The sequence below is a fragment of the Corvus brachyrhynchos genome, unplaced genomic scaffold (genome assembly GCF_000691975.1).
Source record: "Corvus brachyrhynchos isolate BGI_N302 unplaced genomic scaffold, ASM69197v1 scaffold281, whole genome shotgun sequence".
Taxonomy (NCBI): Eukaryota; Metazoa; Chordata; class Aves; order Passeriformes; family Corvidae; genus Corvus; species Corvus brachyrhynchos.
In genome coordinates, this window is record NW_008236509.1 from 720,355 (window position 1) to 737,036 (window position 16,682).

Sequence of the window (16,682 nt, forward strand, 5' to 3'; positions counted from 1 at the left end):
CTGGGAAATAGGCCGGCCCAGCCGGCCTGCCTCTCTGCATAGGAATAATGACAGACTGGCTGGACAAAGAGAGGAGTGACCACTCTCTGTACCCACAGCGTGACTGCAAAGTACCTGGGCCAAGATGGAACGGGACATTTTGTACAGCTCAGGTTCTGTACAGCCCTCTGTGTGTCTGCACCCACAAAATGATCATCCTCAAGCAGGTAATTACCAAGTTCAGCCCAACATGTTAGAAAGAAATGGTGCTGTCACGTCAGGCTGCCTCGTACACAGGTGCCTAATATGTCTGACATTGGCCTCCAAGACAATCATGAACATCAACCCTGAGTTTTCATATACCTGAGAGCTGTTGAACAGCTGCTGTGCTCCCTTTACTGCCTAAAAAAGGCTGCCTGAAATGTTGTTATTGTAGACATCTTCAGGGCAGTGATTTTTCAACTCTGAAGGGCCAGTCATTGATCCATCTGAAGGTTTTGTTGTGTTCTTCCTTATTCCCTGACAATCAGCAGCTGTTGCACGTGGGGCCTTCTGTTAAACTATTTTCTTGCACAGAGTCTCAGTTTGCAATGCTTATGTGTTTTACACACATACTTAACAAACTTCTAAATAACAGAAGCCCTTTTCTGGAATGTATTACAATTATCTGTGTATGAACAACCACCATGTTAAGAGATTTGATTGAAGAAAACATAGCTTTTATAAAAATATATATGATAAACAGTTTAAAAGAAGCATTCATGAATCATACAAAGAGTTTTTAAAAGTTTAGAAGTTTCTGGGAGTTTTTGCAACTGCTCCCAGTACTTCAGACACTATGCTTAGAACACAAGATTATGCTTTCAGGTCAGAGTCTTGTACAGTGTGAACTGGCACAGCTTTATGTGTTGGCAGGACTCCCTTCCACTGCCTTCAGTGGAGATGCAATAATTCATACCAAGCAGGGCTGTAGTCAACTGTGTCAGTTCTGCAATCTCTTGCAAGAACATGAAATATATAAATGAGTGTCCCTTCTCACCTGCTTTTCTTTTCAAGTGATTCTCCCCATTCAGTCTTCTGACCCTGTTCCTCAACTTGAATTCCTCCAAATCTAACCGGTTTCTATTGACTTTCACATCACTGGATGAGCTTGGGGGTTTAACTGCTTATAAATTGAGAATTATATGAGCCAGAAGCTATTGAACAAGGGAACAGAACTGCCCATTATCCCCTCAGCCACAAGCAATTATCAAGGTAAATCTGTACTTAAAATATCACTCCATTGATTGATGGTACTTATTTATTATATAATAAAGTCTCTAATAATGTGGTATTTCATTCTCATAAAAGAATCTTCTAAACTATCACTAAGGAGCAGTTTTAATGCAAGTGACATGCTGTCATCTTCCTGCCTTCAAGATTACAGGCCTGGTTAAACAGCAGTCTTAAACAACAACAAACATCCAGGCTCAGGCAGACGCCAGAATTAGGAAGGGAATGCAGTCAGGCCTGGGGCACATACTTACTGCAACTACAACAACCATTTTTTTCATGCAAAACAGGGGCACAGCTGGAAATAGATCTTTTAAGGCCTAAGCATATGACTGAGTTGTTGCTTTACTTTAACAAGTTCAGGAATTAGAAGAGTACCTTTATCTTTTCTACAGGAACCACTTAAAAAACCCCAGCAAAACCCCCAGAGCCTCACATGAACTTTATGTTTTATGTACTGTTTTGCCAGTAGTATTCTTCTGCCTTCACATTTATCTCCTCTCACTGCCAAGCCACCTCATCTCCCAGTTTTTCTCATTCCCTTTATCATCGCTCTGATGGGGAGCTGTTGTGCTTTGCCTCTAAGATGATCTTATGTGATTAAAGTAAAATCATTCCTACCACCACCAAACAGTGCAGTAGGAGCCTGGTTTAACTCCTGTAGTTAACTATTTTACCATGTTGGCTGCTTCAATGGTTGCAAAACCCAGTTTTGTTCAGAGGCTTGATGTGACAGGCTAACAGAGACACTAAAAGCCATTTACAAACAGTGACCAGCAGCACACCAAAGGTACCAAAACCACCTGATGGCCTTGGTTTGAGCACATCTAACAGCTGCCTGGTACCCGTGGTGGCTGGAGAAGAGCAAAAGATGCTCAGGTGTGATGGGGGTGTTCCCTGACAAGTCTGGGGAGTTATGTCAACACTCTGTGTGTTGCTGTGCAGATGGAGCTGTAATGACAGTGCTGGTTTGGGCTGAGTGTGTCTAAAGGCAGGAATGGAAAGATGTGATGCTTAGGAAGCAACACCCTTCAGCAACAGAATCAGGGGAGGATGAGCTACTTAGGCAGCCACGCTGTTCAGATGCCACCACTTAGACAAGGAAGCTCTCAAAAGCATCTCAAATTACTGGGGCAGCATTTTGTAATGAACTCATTCTTATTAAAGGTAAAAGAATAGCAATTCTTCCCTTAAATTCATGTGAATGCATTGCAGGATCATCACCCAGTTTGGTTTTTCCACTGATCAAACATTCAGTAAATGGTATGCTAAATCCTGAAGTGTCCAGTCTCCTGGGGACCAGGACAAAATACAGCTGCCCTGGAAGGCACCGTCCGAAGATGGAAGGAGGGTAGGAAACACACCTAATCACAAATTCTAGTTTTTCAAATGCCTTCTGTCTTTTCAGGCCAAGCCAAAGACCCTGCTGTGAGGAATTCTTTCACATTAGTAGTATCAGAAGACTACAGAAATAGACAGATCATATTTTGATTTTCCATTCAATCTTAGCATTTAACCACACATAAGATTTGCATCAGTTTCTCTGTGTGTAGAATGGAAGTATGAAATAAACACAGTTATAAAGCACTCCAAGATACTTGCAGGAATGAACTGTGAATATGCCAATGTTAGTTACAGCAGAGGCAGAGAGGATTGCTGAAAGGTTTGGAATCACAGAAGTCTTACCATCACTAATCCTGATTCTATTTAAAACTAAACTGAAACACCACAGGGAAAACTACTTTTGATCAGTTCATTGCAATATTTTAGGGTATTTCCTCACCATTTTCTACTGTTTTTAATTAGGAAGCTACACATTATGTTTTTGATACAGTCTATGAAAAATGGAGCACGGAATTTTAATGTCAGGTATGCAGATCCCTTTCTATTGACTTCAATGTTTTCTTTCCTATATAAAGCATATTAAAAGGAAACAGTAGCTGTACCTACGATTCTAAAACTATTTTTTGATGTCAAACACCTTATCTAAGCCACTTCTCATGCAAAAAGATGAAAATCCAAAAACATCTGAAAGTAGTTAGGGGAAAAAAAGGGAAGTTATCCAGTTTAGAAGAGGGGCTATAGTAGTAACTAAGAGCAGCAACTTAACTGCCTGTGAGGGAGTGGTTCCTGGCAGTCAGATGGCACATCTAGATGCAAGCGTGCCAAGTGGTGGCAGCAAAAAAACTATAAATGGAATAACTACAACAGAAAAACTTTGCATCTGAGCTAAGAACGGCATCACCAAACACTCAAGCAGGCAGTCCTGAATCAGGGCACTAATTTGTTTTGGTAAGGACTGCCAGGTGGGCAAAACATCCCCCTTTATACAGCATTTCACCACTGCTAGAATAAAATTAACATCTTACCAGTATCTTTTGTGGCTACTGGAAAGATCACTAAGATTAAAAGGAATATTTATACACATATTTCCAAAATGCAAGAGAAAAAGTCCATGGCTGGGCTGCAGCTCTGCCTAAGCAAGAGATGCAACATGTGCAGTGGAAATCTCACAGAAGAATGCTGAGTGATGTTTGTTAGTTCTTTCCCTCTCAATACCGTAATCCCTAACACAGGGAAGGTCTAACTCTCTTTTGCAAAAGTTCTCAGGCATTACTGGGACCTTACCCAAATTTGGGCCTTTTTGGATGTTGTTTTTAACATGAGTTACAAAATGAAATACACAGTAATGGGGAGGAGACACAACATTCTAATTATGAAGGAGCAGTCTTTTCAAGAAAAGTTTCCCTTGCCTCTTTCCCCTCTGTCATTTATTTGCTGCTATCTCATTTGTACAGAACTTGAGCTGACATTCAAAGGTAGTTTTTTATCTGGTGAATAACAAACTGCGCTAATTGAAGCGACTTGTTACTGTTGTTTGTCTCTCAACTATAATTAAAGTTTCTAATTGGAATTTACAGGCATGCCTGCAGTGTACTGTTCTCACAGATGATGTGCCACGAGAGTCATGGTGCCCTCCTAGAGGACGAGGAATAATGGCTCTGGCTCAGGGGTGAATTGCACAGTTCCTTCACAAACACTGAGGACTGTCTTGCAAACCTCCTGCAGGCAAACAGTGGTTCCCACATCATTATGTGACAAATAAGGCACAGCCCATGCAGTGAGTGAGTCTGATGGATGGGATTTTCAGATATTTCTGGCTTCATCATTCATAATTTACTCAAGCACGATGCCACTAGTGATCAATATTAAAGGTCCTCAGCAAAGGAAGGCAGTGCAGAACAGAGTTGCAGCATGTGCAACTTGGCAGGGAAGTAGAGAAACATATCTGCATCTCACCAAACTCAGGTTTCCTGTTCACTATGAGGTACAGGCACAGGGGACAAGATCACCCTGTCACTCTGTGTTTATTTCTGAGATACTCTGAGGATTCATTTGCTGTATAGTCAAAACAGGTAACTCGCCATTCCTGGGTAAAACCACATTCCATAACTTCATAGGGTGGGGCATTATTAGTGTCCTTTCAAGAAGGCAAATATAAAAAGGTAGTCAGGTAAAAAAAAAATCATTCAGACTGGAGGGATTTTCCAGTTTCTCCAATCATTCCCACAAGTATATCCATTTCCTTTATGTCCTTTTTGCATATGTTACTTTTGAGGTTAAATAATCTGCATGTCTGTCTTTGACAAGCATGTTCTAGGCCATGCAACATTATTTCTCCTGTCAAGATTTGCCTCAAAATCCTTTCACTTAAGCCCATGTACTTAGTTGGGGACACATGCCTTTACCCTCCTGTCTGTCAAGTTAGTAAATCCAGCTGCTATGTAAGAAAATGGAAAGGTTTTGGTAATTTGAGTCTTTGGCACATAGTGGAATAATAGGACAACAGCAGAGAAAGAAAAAAGGAGATTTAGGGGAGGGGTTTTCACAAGAACAGGGTTTGGAATTTGACACAGCTGTATGGTGTGAAGAAGGTGGCTGTACATTTCAGATTTGTGGAAATGACACAGTAAATATATAAAGTAAAAAACCACATTACTTCAGATAATGCATAAATAAACTGTGGGTATACCTATGCGTGTATGCAAAATGTTTTAAAATGCATTGCTTCATTCATATGACAGGCACAGTTAAGGATCAGAAATGAAAGCTTCTATCAGCAAATCTGGGTCAGTGCTGACTCTCATATTCCTTAAATTCTTTCAAAATGAATAAATCAACTTCCTTGTCAAAGCATTAATGTACCAGTGCTTCTCAATTTACAGCAGAAATAATGTTCTGTCTCTCTAAAAAAGAGCTACTAAACATCTTACCGAGGGATTGTTGCAGGAAAACAATGACAGGTACAAGATGGTTCCTCCTACACAATCTGCTAAAAGCAGCACCAAAATCAGAGATCATTAGACAAACTAACCTGTGGTGTCATTCCATGGCAGATATACATGATTGGTATATTCTCTGTGTCTGGCCCTTGATCAAGGCACAAATCGCTTTTCAGGGAATTCTGCAGCTAAAATAAACAGAAAGAAAAAGAAATCAAGCAAGTTTTACGTGAGAAAAAGATGGTGTGATTACTTTCTTTTCTTTGAAAAAAATAAAACATATGTAGTTGAAGAAGGAAATATGCAAAATTAAAATATGTTGCAGTGAATATTTTGAAGAGAAAGCATCTGGACTAAATTCTTCCTTGTAGATAACCTAGCAGTACTGATTTCGATAATGTTGCACAAAGTTTCAGGCACGCTGTATTTCAAAAAGCCTTCAGAGATAGCAATAATTTTTTGATATATGTTTTAAAAATATTTAGTCCCTGGTGCACACTATATACAGAACTTCAATGCATCCTGCTGAGCAAGATAGATGAGGTATTAAACAGCTTTTCAGAGTCACTCAGGAGAGTCTTCTGATTTCTGGAAATAATTCAAAAAACTGCTTTCAGCTGACACCTGAAGACTTCAGGGCAATTGTTATGCACCAGCTCCTCTGATTATTCTGGGCTAACCACACACAGCAATGAACAGACTGCAAATACTTGGCCCTGGTCAGCACAAAGGCCTGTGAAAAACCTGGGCAACGCTGAGACAGAGTTTTCTGAAAGTGAAGTGCTAAATTAATGAGCACAGACAGCTGGGAGGTCTGTTCAGAGCGTGAGGACAAAGATGTGGACTGCATACCCACGGACATCTATTACTGTATCCTGCAGCCGTAGGAGAGGAGAGGAGATCCAGAAGGCAGGAATTGTGCAGCAAGATTGATTTATTTAATTATTTTACAAACTCTTTTATAGACTTTTCCTTCATAGTCTAATTGGACAAAGGATCACCCACCCTCTAGGTGGATTGGCTAGAAATCCTAAACATCCATTGTCAAAATATTTTTCTACTGTACCATAAACATAGTTCTACAAGGTCACAGGTGTTCATAGTTTATAGAATTTCTGCTAATCTCTTTGTGAGAGAGAAAAGCATCCCACGGCTTAGAAAGCAGCAGGAAAATTCCTTGCTAACAGCATTTTTGTATCCACAAACGTGTAAAGGTGTTTAGTGATGTAAGATTGGCTCAGAGAATAGGAGGCAAGTGTCTGATGGAGGGAGTGGAGATGTGGTTTGCAACCACCTGTGATTAACTGGCCAGGTCTCTTAGCTGTGCACAGCGGCCTCTGCTGAGGAAAACAAATTCATATCCTTAGCAAAGAAGCCTCGAACTGCACTAGCACATAGGAAGAGTGGACAAGCCAGAGACTGAAGACAGGAAGTGAATAAAATCAAAACCATTAACTCATCTCTACAAGACTTCCAACTCCAAACCTAACTCTAAATCCAGTAATGGACACGAAAAATCTCAACATTAAAGAGAAAATATGCATTAGGTATCAATACTGGCATTACTCTCAAGAATTAAATCTTTGAGAATTAAATACAATCTCTCTCAAAGCTTTCTACTTCTTATTCATAATGTAACCATAGCCATGACTCTAATCACAATCAGATGTCTAAGCACCACTCTCTATCCAAACCAATGATAAATATCAGCCTTATTAATTCATGCTGGGTCCAGCACTACCTTTGTGTTTTCAAAACCTCTTCCATGAACTCCCATCCTAATGCTTGTCCTAGTGCTAATGTTATAAACTTTTCCACTACAATCCCCGTAATAAAGGAAGAAAAAACCAGAAACAAAACAGCAACTGACCTGTTAGCTAATAATGCTATTTCAAAATCTGAGGCCCAGATTCTCAGGAGCTCTCTCTTTCCAAAATCTAGTGGCTTTGTGGCAACCAACAATTAACCTGGGTAATGCAATTTTAGCCTACCAAGACTTAATCTTAAGAACAATCCAAAATATGACAGACAATCCCTGTGCTGAAACCCAGAAATAGTTAGTCAATACTGTCATTTGCTCCCTTTCAAACTTGGAGCCTTACAGAATACAGATATAAGGTAGACTGCCACAATTCTGAATTTGCAAAATCACCTCAAACATCAAGTTGCCATCAGGGAGCCAGCCGTTACACTGAATACAACAAGCTTTTGGCCCAGTGACATTGCTTTCTTCTAACTAGGAGTATACTGCACAATTCAGAAAGAAATTTCCTTCCCAAATATTTACTCTGCCACCAACCCCAACCCTATCTATATGCCACAACATAAACTAGACCTGAATGATGCAACTATTTCCCTAACTCTCACAGAATAGGAGGAAATTTAGGATTCAGGAAATAAATACATGGGGTGACTCTGTCAATGCCTAAATCCTAATCTTCACCCCCATTCAGGTAACTTTTTCAATTAGTCAGTATTTTTTTAAATTGATGATAATGCTATAGTAGGAATATTTCTATTTTCTATGAAAAAATGAATCCAGTTGATGAATGGAAGCATTTAGAGAATCAGAAAGCAGCTGACTTGGCTTTGAAGTATCACACCCTTCTCTGCTGTAAGATGTGCAAGCAAACAGGAGAGCAGACTCAAAAGAAGATTAGACATCCAAGTGATTCTTTTACTACAAGGATAGAGGCACTTAGTCTCGTGTCATACAACAGTATTTCATAAAACAGTGAGCTGTGTATTTCACAGAATGCTCCCTCTTTATCTGTTGCCATTGTTGTCCACTGCTTCCTTTGTGATGGTACAAACAAGGCCTGCTCCTCACATCTCTGTCAGCTGATGATAATCATGTGCATTTCTGGGCAGTACCTGAATCACAGAATCATAGAATGGCTTGGGTTGGAACACACATTAGAGATTATCTTGTTCCAAACTGCTGCCGTGGGCAGCAACACCTTCCACTAGACCAGGTTACTCAAAGACCCATCCAGCCTGGTCTCGAACACCTCCAGGGACAAAGAGTCCATAATCTCTCCAGGCAACCTCTACCAGAGCCTCACCACCCTCACAGTAAAGAATTTCTTCCTAATATCTAACTAGGATAGATTATCTTTCACTTTACCCTCTTTCACTTTAAAGCCATTCCCTCTTGTCCTATCACTATATGTCCTTGTGAAAAGTCCCTCTCCAGCTCTCTTTAGCCCTCTTCAGATACTGGAAGGTTACTTTAAGGTCTCCCTGAAGCCTTCTCTTCTCCAGGCTGACCATTGTGTTCAGTATTTTTGTGAGAAACCCTTCTTACTCTTTTTGGTTGATGAAAATCTCTCAGCAGAGTATAAAATTACAGGGCGCCTGTTGCTGATTTTCGTTTTGACTTGCATGATGTGGAGTTGATCCTGAGATGAGTACATTAGCTCTTCCACTGCCCTTCCTTTATTTATATTGTATTATTTCTACCTGAAAAGACTTCTTTAGCCAGAGCCACCTACAAGCAGAACCATGCACTAGTTAGCTGCTGTGCCGCCTCCTCCTCAGGAAACTCCACACTTCATTAGATCACGGCATCACTGAGAGCAATTCCATGGTCTATGGCAGAGGCTTCTTGCACACAGGTGTGATTTTGGCATTGTTCTGAACTAATCTGGAAGGTAACCATTATCTCATGCATTTAGCAATGACCTAAACCTGTGCTGGAAGTGCTTTTCTTCTCTTGTTTGATTGTATGAAAAGTCAGCATGATTATTTTAATTGATCATCACAGGGGTCATGGAACTTTGCAGGATGTACAATCCCTTCATTTGCCAAAACACCCCAGCTGCTCTATGGCACCCTCAGGGCTCTTCCAGAGCCATGCTGGCCAACTGCACAGGTCAGTTTTCTTTCTGAGGAGGAATGTGTGAAGACAGACCTTTGACTTGTATGATCCCCTCTTAATTAGTCACACTTCCTGTTTGGGAATGTCATGCAAAAAGAAAAATTTTGCAGGAATCAATTTTTGTGAAAATGACAGTGGAAAAGAATGTGAAAAGGCCATCCTAGGTTTATTACCTTACTATGGGCCTGTGCTCATTTACTCTGCTCATCTGCCCTCTCTGTTTGGGGTCCTGCCAGTTTCTGAGGGGCAAGAACTGCTTCTGCCTCAATTAGCACAGTGCAACTCAAGCGTGATTTCAACACAGACAGGGGCACTACTGTTACACAAATAATAATGATTCCAAAATGCATGGATTTAGCTGCAGTTTCTGTTGGATGCAATGTAATTCTTGAACCTCTCTAGTGGTGCTTTACACATGGCTTAGCTATGTGAGATTTGGCTAGCTTGGCATGTAAGTCTTTGACACCTTGTAGCAGATGTCTACTGTGATATCTGTTCAAGAGTGAAGCAGGATTGCCCTTAAATGGCTAGAACTTTAATAAGGGAAAGCATCAGCCTTTTAACAGTTGGATTTGATGATATTAAAAGTATTTCCATCCTAAATGACTCCATGATTCTAAATTAAGCTCTGGCTACAATCTTAAGAAGGTTGCAGTTGAAATACTGAGCCTATTTGGGAATTCACCTGCTGCCACAAACCTGTCAGTTCCAGTGTGTCTGCAAAATCACCCCTTGAGTATTTCTGTGTGAAATGCAAGCCATGAAGCAAACAAAAAATCAGGGAGGAAGATAACATTCAGAATACCTCCGCACAAATGACAGCAGAGCAGCTGTCTCTGTCAACTACCCAGTCCAATAAATTATTTAACTAGTGACTTCAAGTTGATCTCATTCTTTTGAGCCTGGCATTGTCTTCATGAATTTCTTCCACTATTACACCTTTCTCCCCCATGTTTTTAGAATGGGAAATGTAAACAAGATCCTTACCACCCCATAGGCGACGGTATCCGAATACATTCTCATTTCAGGATACACGCTGACAAGATACCACCTAAAGGTCTTGCACTGGAGCTTTTTCCTTAAGGCCTTCCTCTCTGAAATATCACCAATATCAATTCCGGAGTCCTGCACATGAAACAAAGGGCAGAAAAAGCAGAAGAGACATCAGTGATACATTTCTGTGTAAACTAAACACCCAGAATCTCCCTCATTGAGGAATCACAGAATCAACTGAGTTGGAAGGGGCCCATCAAGATCATCAAGCTCAACCCCTGGCCCTGAATAGCACCATCCCCAAGAGTCAAACATGGTTTTGACCTATGACAGTGACCAGGTTTTGGTTGTGAAGTGAGTCTGTTAACCCACACACACCCCAGAAGTGTCTCAGCTAAATATGATACAGGTCACCATGGCAGGGTCCCTTTTACAGTCTGCTTTGGTGAATGGGACCACTCCTGTTGGCTTCAGTGGGGTTTAGATCCAGTGTCCAAGGAGTATCACTGTTGTTCTGTAATTTCCTGGCACTTTCCAAATCCAAAAAGAATTGGCAGAAAATAGCAAATTGCCCTAGAAACATGGGCATTGCTGGTGTCCCACTGTGGCCTAATCATTAGTGTCTGACACTTCTGGCCATTTCTGAAGTCTGGGTTACTGCTTCACTGCAAAGAGCAGAAGCTCTGCTCACCTTTCTAAAATAGCACTTATTAAAGTTCTTTTGTAATGTAAAAAGAGAAGTTGTTATTTTTGTTAAAAGCAATTGCAGAAAATTCTCTCCTGTAATTTTTATCCTCCTTTACATTTCTGGCTAACCTAGTTTCTACTTTTCGTAAGAGCAGATCACAAAGCATGACTTTCATAAAGGCCTTGCATATAAAAATCAATAATTTATCACATTAAAATCACGCAGCAGAAATTTTTAGAGAGGGATCTAAGTGCAAATTCATGGCTTCTCTATGACAGGAAGTAAAATGAGACATTTTGCTCCACACTGTGCTATACCACTTCTGCCTCAGAGCAAAACACAGGATAAATACATTTTCATAGGGAAATCTTATAATCTATCTCCTTAAACAACAGCCTTTACTGGGCCATAAACACCTCAAAGATTTTTGTCAGCCACAAGACAGGATTTAAAAATAACATTGAAAGCACTGAATTTTCTTAGTTACACAACAAAAAGGTATCTGTATAATTATCTAGATTTCTGAGCTGCTGAAGCAACCACTGCATCCCAAAGCACTGAATTAATGCTAATCTGGAACAAGTATATTTTATTATGGAAGCATTTTCTAACTAAAGTAAAACTGACTTCAACATTAGCAAAGTACTCTAAAAAGTAGGTAACTGAGATTTTGCATACACAGATCAGACATAACTCAACAATCTTAAAAATGGTGATTCCCCATCTCAAGCCCTACATAATTCATAAAACTTCATGTGGAACTGTGCCTTAAGTGGCAATTTTTTTCTGAATTTTGCAGCTAGGGACTAAATAAAGAGACTGTAGGGTGCTGAAAGACAATCAATGGATCTCGTGAACAAATCCTGCTCAGGCACCACTCTGGCTGCACTTGCCAGTGTATCTGCCACTTGTGTGTAGGAAAAGGAAGGTGCCAGCACACAGACATTTGACTTCTAACATTAACAAGGCTTCCTGGGATCAAGTGCTAAATTGGTCCACTGCCTCCCAAATCCTATCTCATGCAACCCTGCAGGCACCAATGCTTGTTTCCTCACCGTTTACTGTATAAGAAAATAAGAGCATCAAGGGCCTCAGTAATCACATCCTTTCATGCAGCTGGAGAAGAAAAATAGCTCACACATAGCACACTGGCTTTATCACCACCAATAAGTGAGTGTGTTCCCTAAAGCCAAGAATATGATGGGGGGAAAAAATCAAAACCCAACAAACAAACAAAACCAGAAGCACAGGCAGAACACATGGAAAGCACAGTCCTTGATTCTGGGACTTGAAGAATCTTTGAGTTTCAAGTACTTTTCTGTATCTATGAATCTAAGTGTCAATGATGCAGAAATCACCACGGCAGCAGAGGTCTCCATTTGAAGCCCTCAGCACTTCAGAGAGAAGCCCACAGACATCCCGAGAGGGCAGTCACAGCACACTGCCAAATGACTCTGACTTCTTTTTATTGTTAGCTCCCAAAGACCAAAACCTTTGGAAACATCTGACTTCTCAGAGATCTGGGAATCCTTCCACGGAAGAAATCAGGTCCAGTGTTTAACATTTTGGAATAACATATTTCATGGAAAGTCTTGACTATTATAACTGAATACATTTCTATTACTTGCACAGTCCATTACCAGTATTCATTAGCTTCCAGATAGAGAATTACTCCTGTAGTTTTCCAGTTGCAATTTATCTTTGCATTCTTCATGAATTTGATTTTAAATTGCATTCAGATCTCAAATTTGCACAAGGTTAAGCACCACCACCACCACATCTGGATGAATACGATGCAAATCAGTGTACAGTACTGTACATCCTGGTTAGCAAGAGGAATTTCTAAGTATCATGTTAATGTTATGTTTGCAAGTTAAAAAACTAAAACCTGGATCAATCAATGAAAATCAACCAATCTTCAAGAAAATAACAATATGAAATAGCAACTGAAATCTAAATCTATCAGGCTAATCACAAATAAAATCCATTTGGAATTACTTTGCCATAAAACAAGTAACCCTATCCAGTGCAGAAATGTCTTTATTCTCGTATGGACTGCCATGCAACTTCTCAAAACAGGGACACTTAGAGGGCAGCATGGATTTGCTGAACATGGGACTTCCAAAAAAGGTTACAGAGGATTTTTTTTTCATGGTCATGGCAGATTATGTGGCTAACGTTGCAACTGAAAAATAGGACAATGACTTCCCCACTTTGCCAAAATTATCTACTTTTAATCACAAGAGATGCAAGAAGCTATTGAGAGCAGCTGAACCAACATCAGCATTCATATATTAAGTCGGTTTTTTGTTTCCAATCTTTTCTTCTTATTAGACTAAAGGAGAAGTACAGCACTTTATTTCTCAAAACAGAAATTGCAGCAAAACCAGTTTCTCTGAACAGTTGTCAAATCAGAGAGATTTTACTATAGAAAAAATAAATTGCCCTTTAATTTAAGTCTAGACTGTTTGCTTTTGCTGTAATGATGAGAGCTGTACTCTGAGTTAAACTCCAAATTCAACTAGAGCCATGCTTTCCAGCTTCTAGGGGGAAACAATCTATCGACACAGATTCTGAATAAGTACAGTCCCCTTGCTCTGAGCCCTTTAGCTCATAGGTGTTCATAGATTAAGTACCATTGACTACAGAAAGGAAGAACACCTAAAATTAAACTGAATTCTGAGGTTGGCCATCTGACATCATCTCTTAAATACAATCGACCAAGCAATGCTCATCCATGGAAAAGAAATCAGGACAAGCAGTCCAGTGGGGAGTTGCAGTGAGATTCTGCAGTATGTCATGACACCCACCAGCCACCCTCACTCTGATGTGAAATCCTTATCAGGCACCCCACACTTGCCTCAGTGGCTGTCAACACCCCCCGGCAGATCTCTCCTCACAAATCCTGTGGAATTATAGCGCTCTGTGATGGTAAAACCAAATTCAAAACAAGATGTGCAATGTAGATTTGATGGGGATTTTTTTCCCACATTTCTGCAGCTACTAGTTTAAAATATCCATGAAGAGTCATCAGTGAAGAGGATGAGCTTGACAAGAAACTAATTTTTAAGGAACCTAAAGACAAAGGAGTTACTCTAGAATAAGACAAAGCTACATATATATGTTTATATACAATTGTGTAGGTATAGGCATGTCTTATGCCTATATGTGAGACATAAACACATACACATATGCAAATAAAATCTTACCAGAAAAATCAAAATTCAGGGCAGGAACCAAACCCAAAATAATCTAAAGCCAAAGCCTGCAAACAGTGGTCTCTGACACTCACCTCCTGGGGTATGTTCCAGGCCATATAGACATGGCTCTTAAACTCATCCATCCACACTTCTGCCACCCTCAGTGCGTTTCTCCGGACGTGAGCAGTCAGATCCTCTGTGTATGGTTTATGTGCTCTTTCAATGTGGGCAATCCTGGAGCAAGGCAGAACCTCAACGCTTCCTCCACACTGCCACACCTAGCAAGGAAAAATAAAAGGACATTCTGCTAGTGACAGCTCCCTACACCACTGCTGGCCTCCAGCAAATACACTGGAATTGTTTTATTTCTATGCTAGCCATTGTTACAAAGGAGAATAACCATTCAAGACTTATTGGACTACACAGAGGTTGTGAGAGGACAGAGTTACTACCTTGCCCTACCATGAATTATTATTGCTACTTAACCTTACTGCAGTTTCTACATTACCAGTAGTCTCACATCACAAACTTCCTGGATCAACTCGGCTTTTCTCAAGATTATCAGTAAAATTATTTATAGCCATTCAAAACAGTAACGCCTGGTTCAAGTTTTAATGGTTTGCAGGGCTTTTCTCTGAGGTTCTGCACAGTCCATACCAGTCCATACACGCACTACCCAGAATCTCAAACTAGGCAGCTAGTCATAACAGGGAAATGAAGCCAACCAGCTTTTTAAGACCACTGAAGTTTCAGGTTCTAGGAAGGTGAGGAATATAAATGCATCTTATGCTTTGCTTTAAACATAGTTGAGAAGGGACCAGGTCTATTCCTTTTGAGAAGGAAAGGCAAAGACCAAGACTGCCTGGTGAAAATGTTGTATGAACAATTTCATCAGAAACTACTCTTACAATAAATTTTTAATGTAGGTTACTCTACCTGCTCAAACGGATTTCAGTTTTGCCCACTACCACAACTGAGCTAAAGTACACAATATTAATCATAATTATTGCTTTCATTTCTGATTTTCCCTTTCTGCTTTCAACCCACTTTGGCAGACTTAAGAGTCAGTGAAGTACATGAGTTATTTTACATAGCAGCTCTTTTTCTGTGTATCCTGTATTATGTAAGCTTCCTAACAAGATCAAGGCAGCCCATTCATAATGGTTGAGTGGATGCTGCTCAGGTGAAAGCCCAGATGTACTCAAACAGTTTGATAGTGCTGAACAAGTACCTGGGTGTCCCAGAGGCAGGTGTACTCACTGAGAAGTGACAGAGTTTGCCTTATGATACTGCCAGCTGAGATTCCTGAGGCTTGGTATCTCATACTAGGACAGCAAAAAATGAGAGCAAGGGTGCTTCTTCCTTCTACACTCATCCAGGAGATCATATTCTGGTCTCCCTCCTGGTGGCCAGGAATGTGGGCTGGCAGAACATCCTGTTCTGGAGCTGATCTCAGACCCCTCAGTTCTGTCCACCCTATAGGCATATGCTCTACTAAGGAGGCACTTTGTTCAGTCATTCATTTTATATATTTAGACATCTGGCTTGAATACAGCATTTAGGCATTTGGCAGCTCCTGAGACCAGAAAATGTGGCATGAATTCAGAATGTTTACAAAGCTTTTTCTGAACTGGTGCCTAATTGCATTCAGCATATGCTGGGAGAAGAGATAGAGCCCTGGTTTCCAGAGCTCTGTGGAAAGGGAGCTAACCCATGAACCTGCTGTACAGTCAAAAAGGGAGCAAAAAAGACTTCAGCATCTCTCTGTGTCCAGAACTTGGAAGACTATAAGAGTAAATAAACATAACCATTATCAAAATCAGGGCAAAACTGAGATGATCATAAATATTTAAAAATAAATATGCAATTGATCTGACACAAGAATAAATAATCCAGAAACAACATTTGTGTCCTGTCTTTCTAAATATCATATTAAGTGGGCAATCCAGTTTAACAATCTAACTAAAATAATAGTTTGTCCAACATATAATTATAAATGGTCCAGCTCCATCTCCTAATAAAGATTAAACGTGAAGTATCACCAGGCTGTGCTCACACAATGCCTGCTTTCAGTCACAGTCATTTCTCAGTACAGCATGGACATCCAGCTATAAATTGTTTCAGAGTTACTCAGTGCACACTGCCTAAATTAGTATAATGAAAGACAAGGAAGATGTAGAGATGCTCATAACATAGCCCAGGACAAGGGCTAAGGACAATTCACACACCACTTGCACTGTGTACTCTGCCCAGCGCCTCTGCTCCTTCTAACCAGGGATGGCCTCGTGCCAAGGCCAACAAGTGAACACCAAATCTTTTGTGGGATTTTCAGAGCTAGGTCTGAATGCCATCTTGACAACAAGTTGAGCAAAAAATTCACAGTCTAT

At 40.3% G+C, this 16,682-nt stretch overlaps 1 protein-coding gene across 2 annotated transcripts in view; it reads right to left on the reverse strand.

Moving 5' to 3' along the window:
- GALNT18 (polypeptide N-acetylgalactosaminyltransferase 18) overlaps nucleotides 1-16,682 on the reverse strand; it is a 207,513-nt gene that overhangs the window by 40,180 nt on the left and 150,651 nt on the right. For both annotated transcript variants that reach the window (XM_017726304.1, XM_008644053.2), the window contains exons 8-10: nucleotides 14,388-14,573; nucleotides 10,402-10,539; nucleotides 5,627-5,722 (exon numbers count right to left, since the gene is read on the reverse strand). In XM_017726304.1, coding sequence (XP_017581793.1) covers nucleotides 5,627-5,722; nucleotides 10,402-10,539; nucleotides 14,388-14,573 — 420 coding nt within the window. The remainder of the gene's footprint in view (nucleotides 1-5,626; nucleotides 5,723-10,401; nucleotides 10,540-14,387; nucleotides 14,574-16,682) is intronic.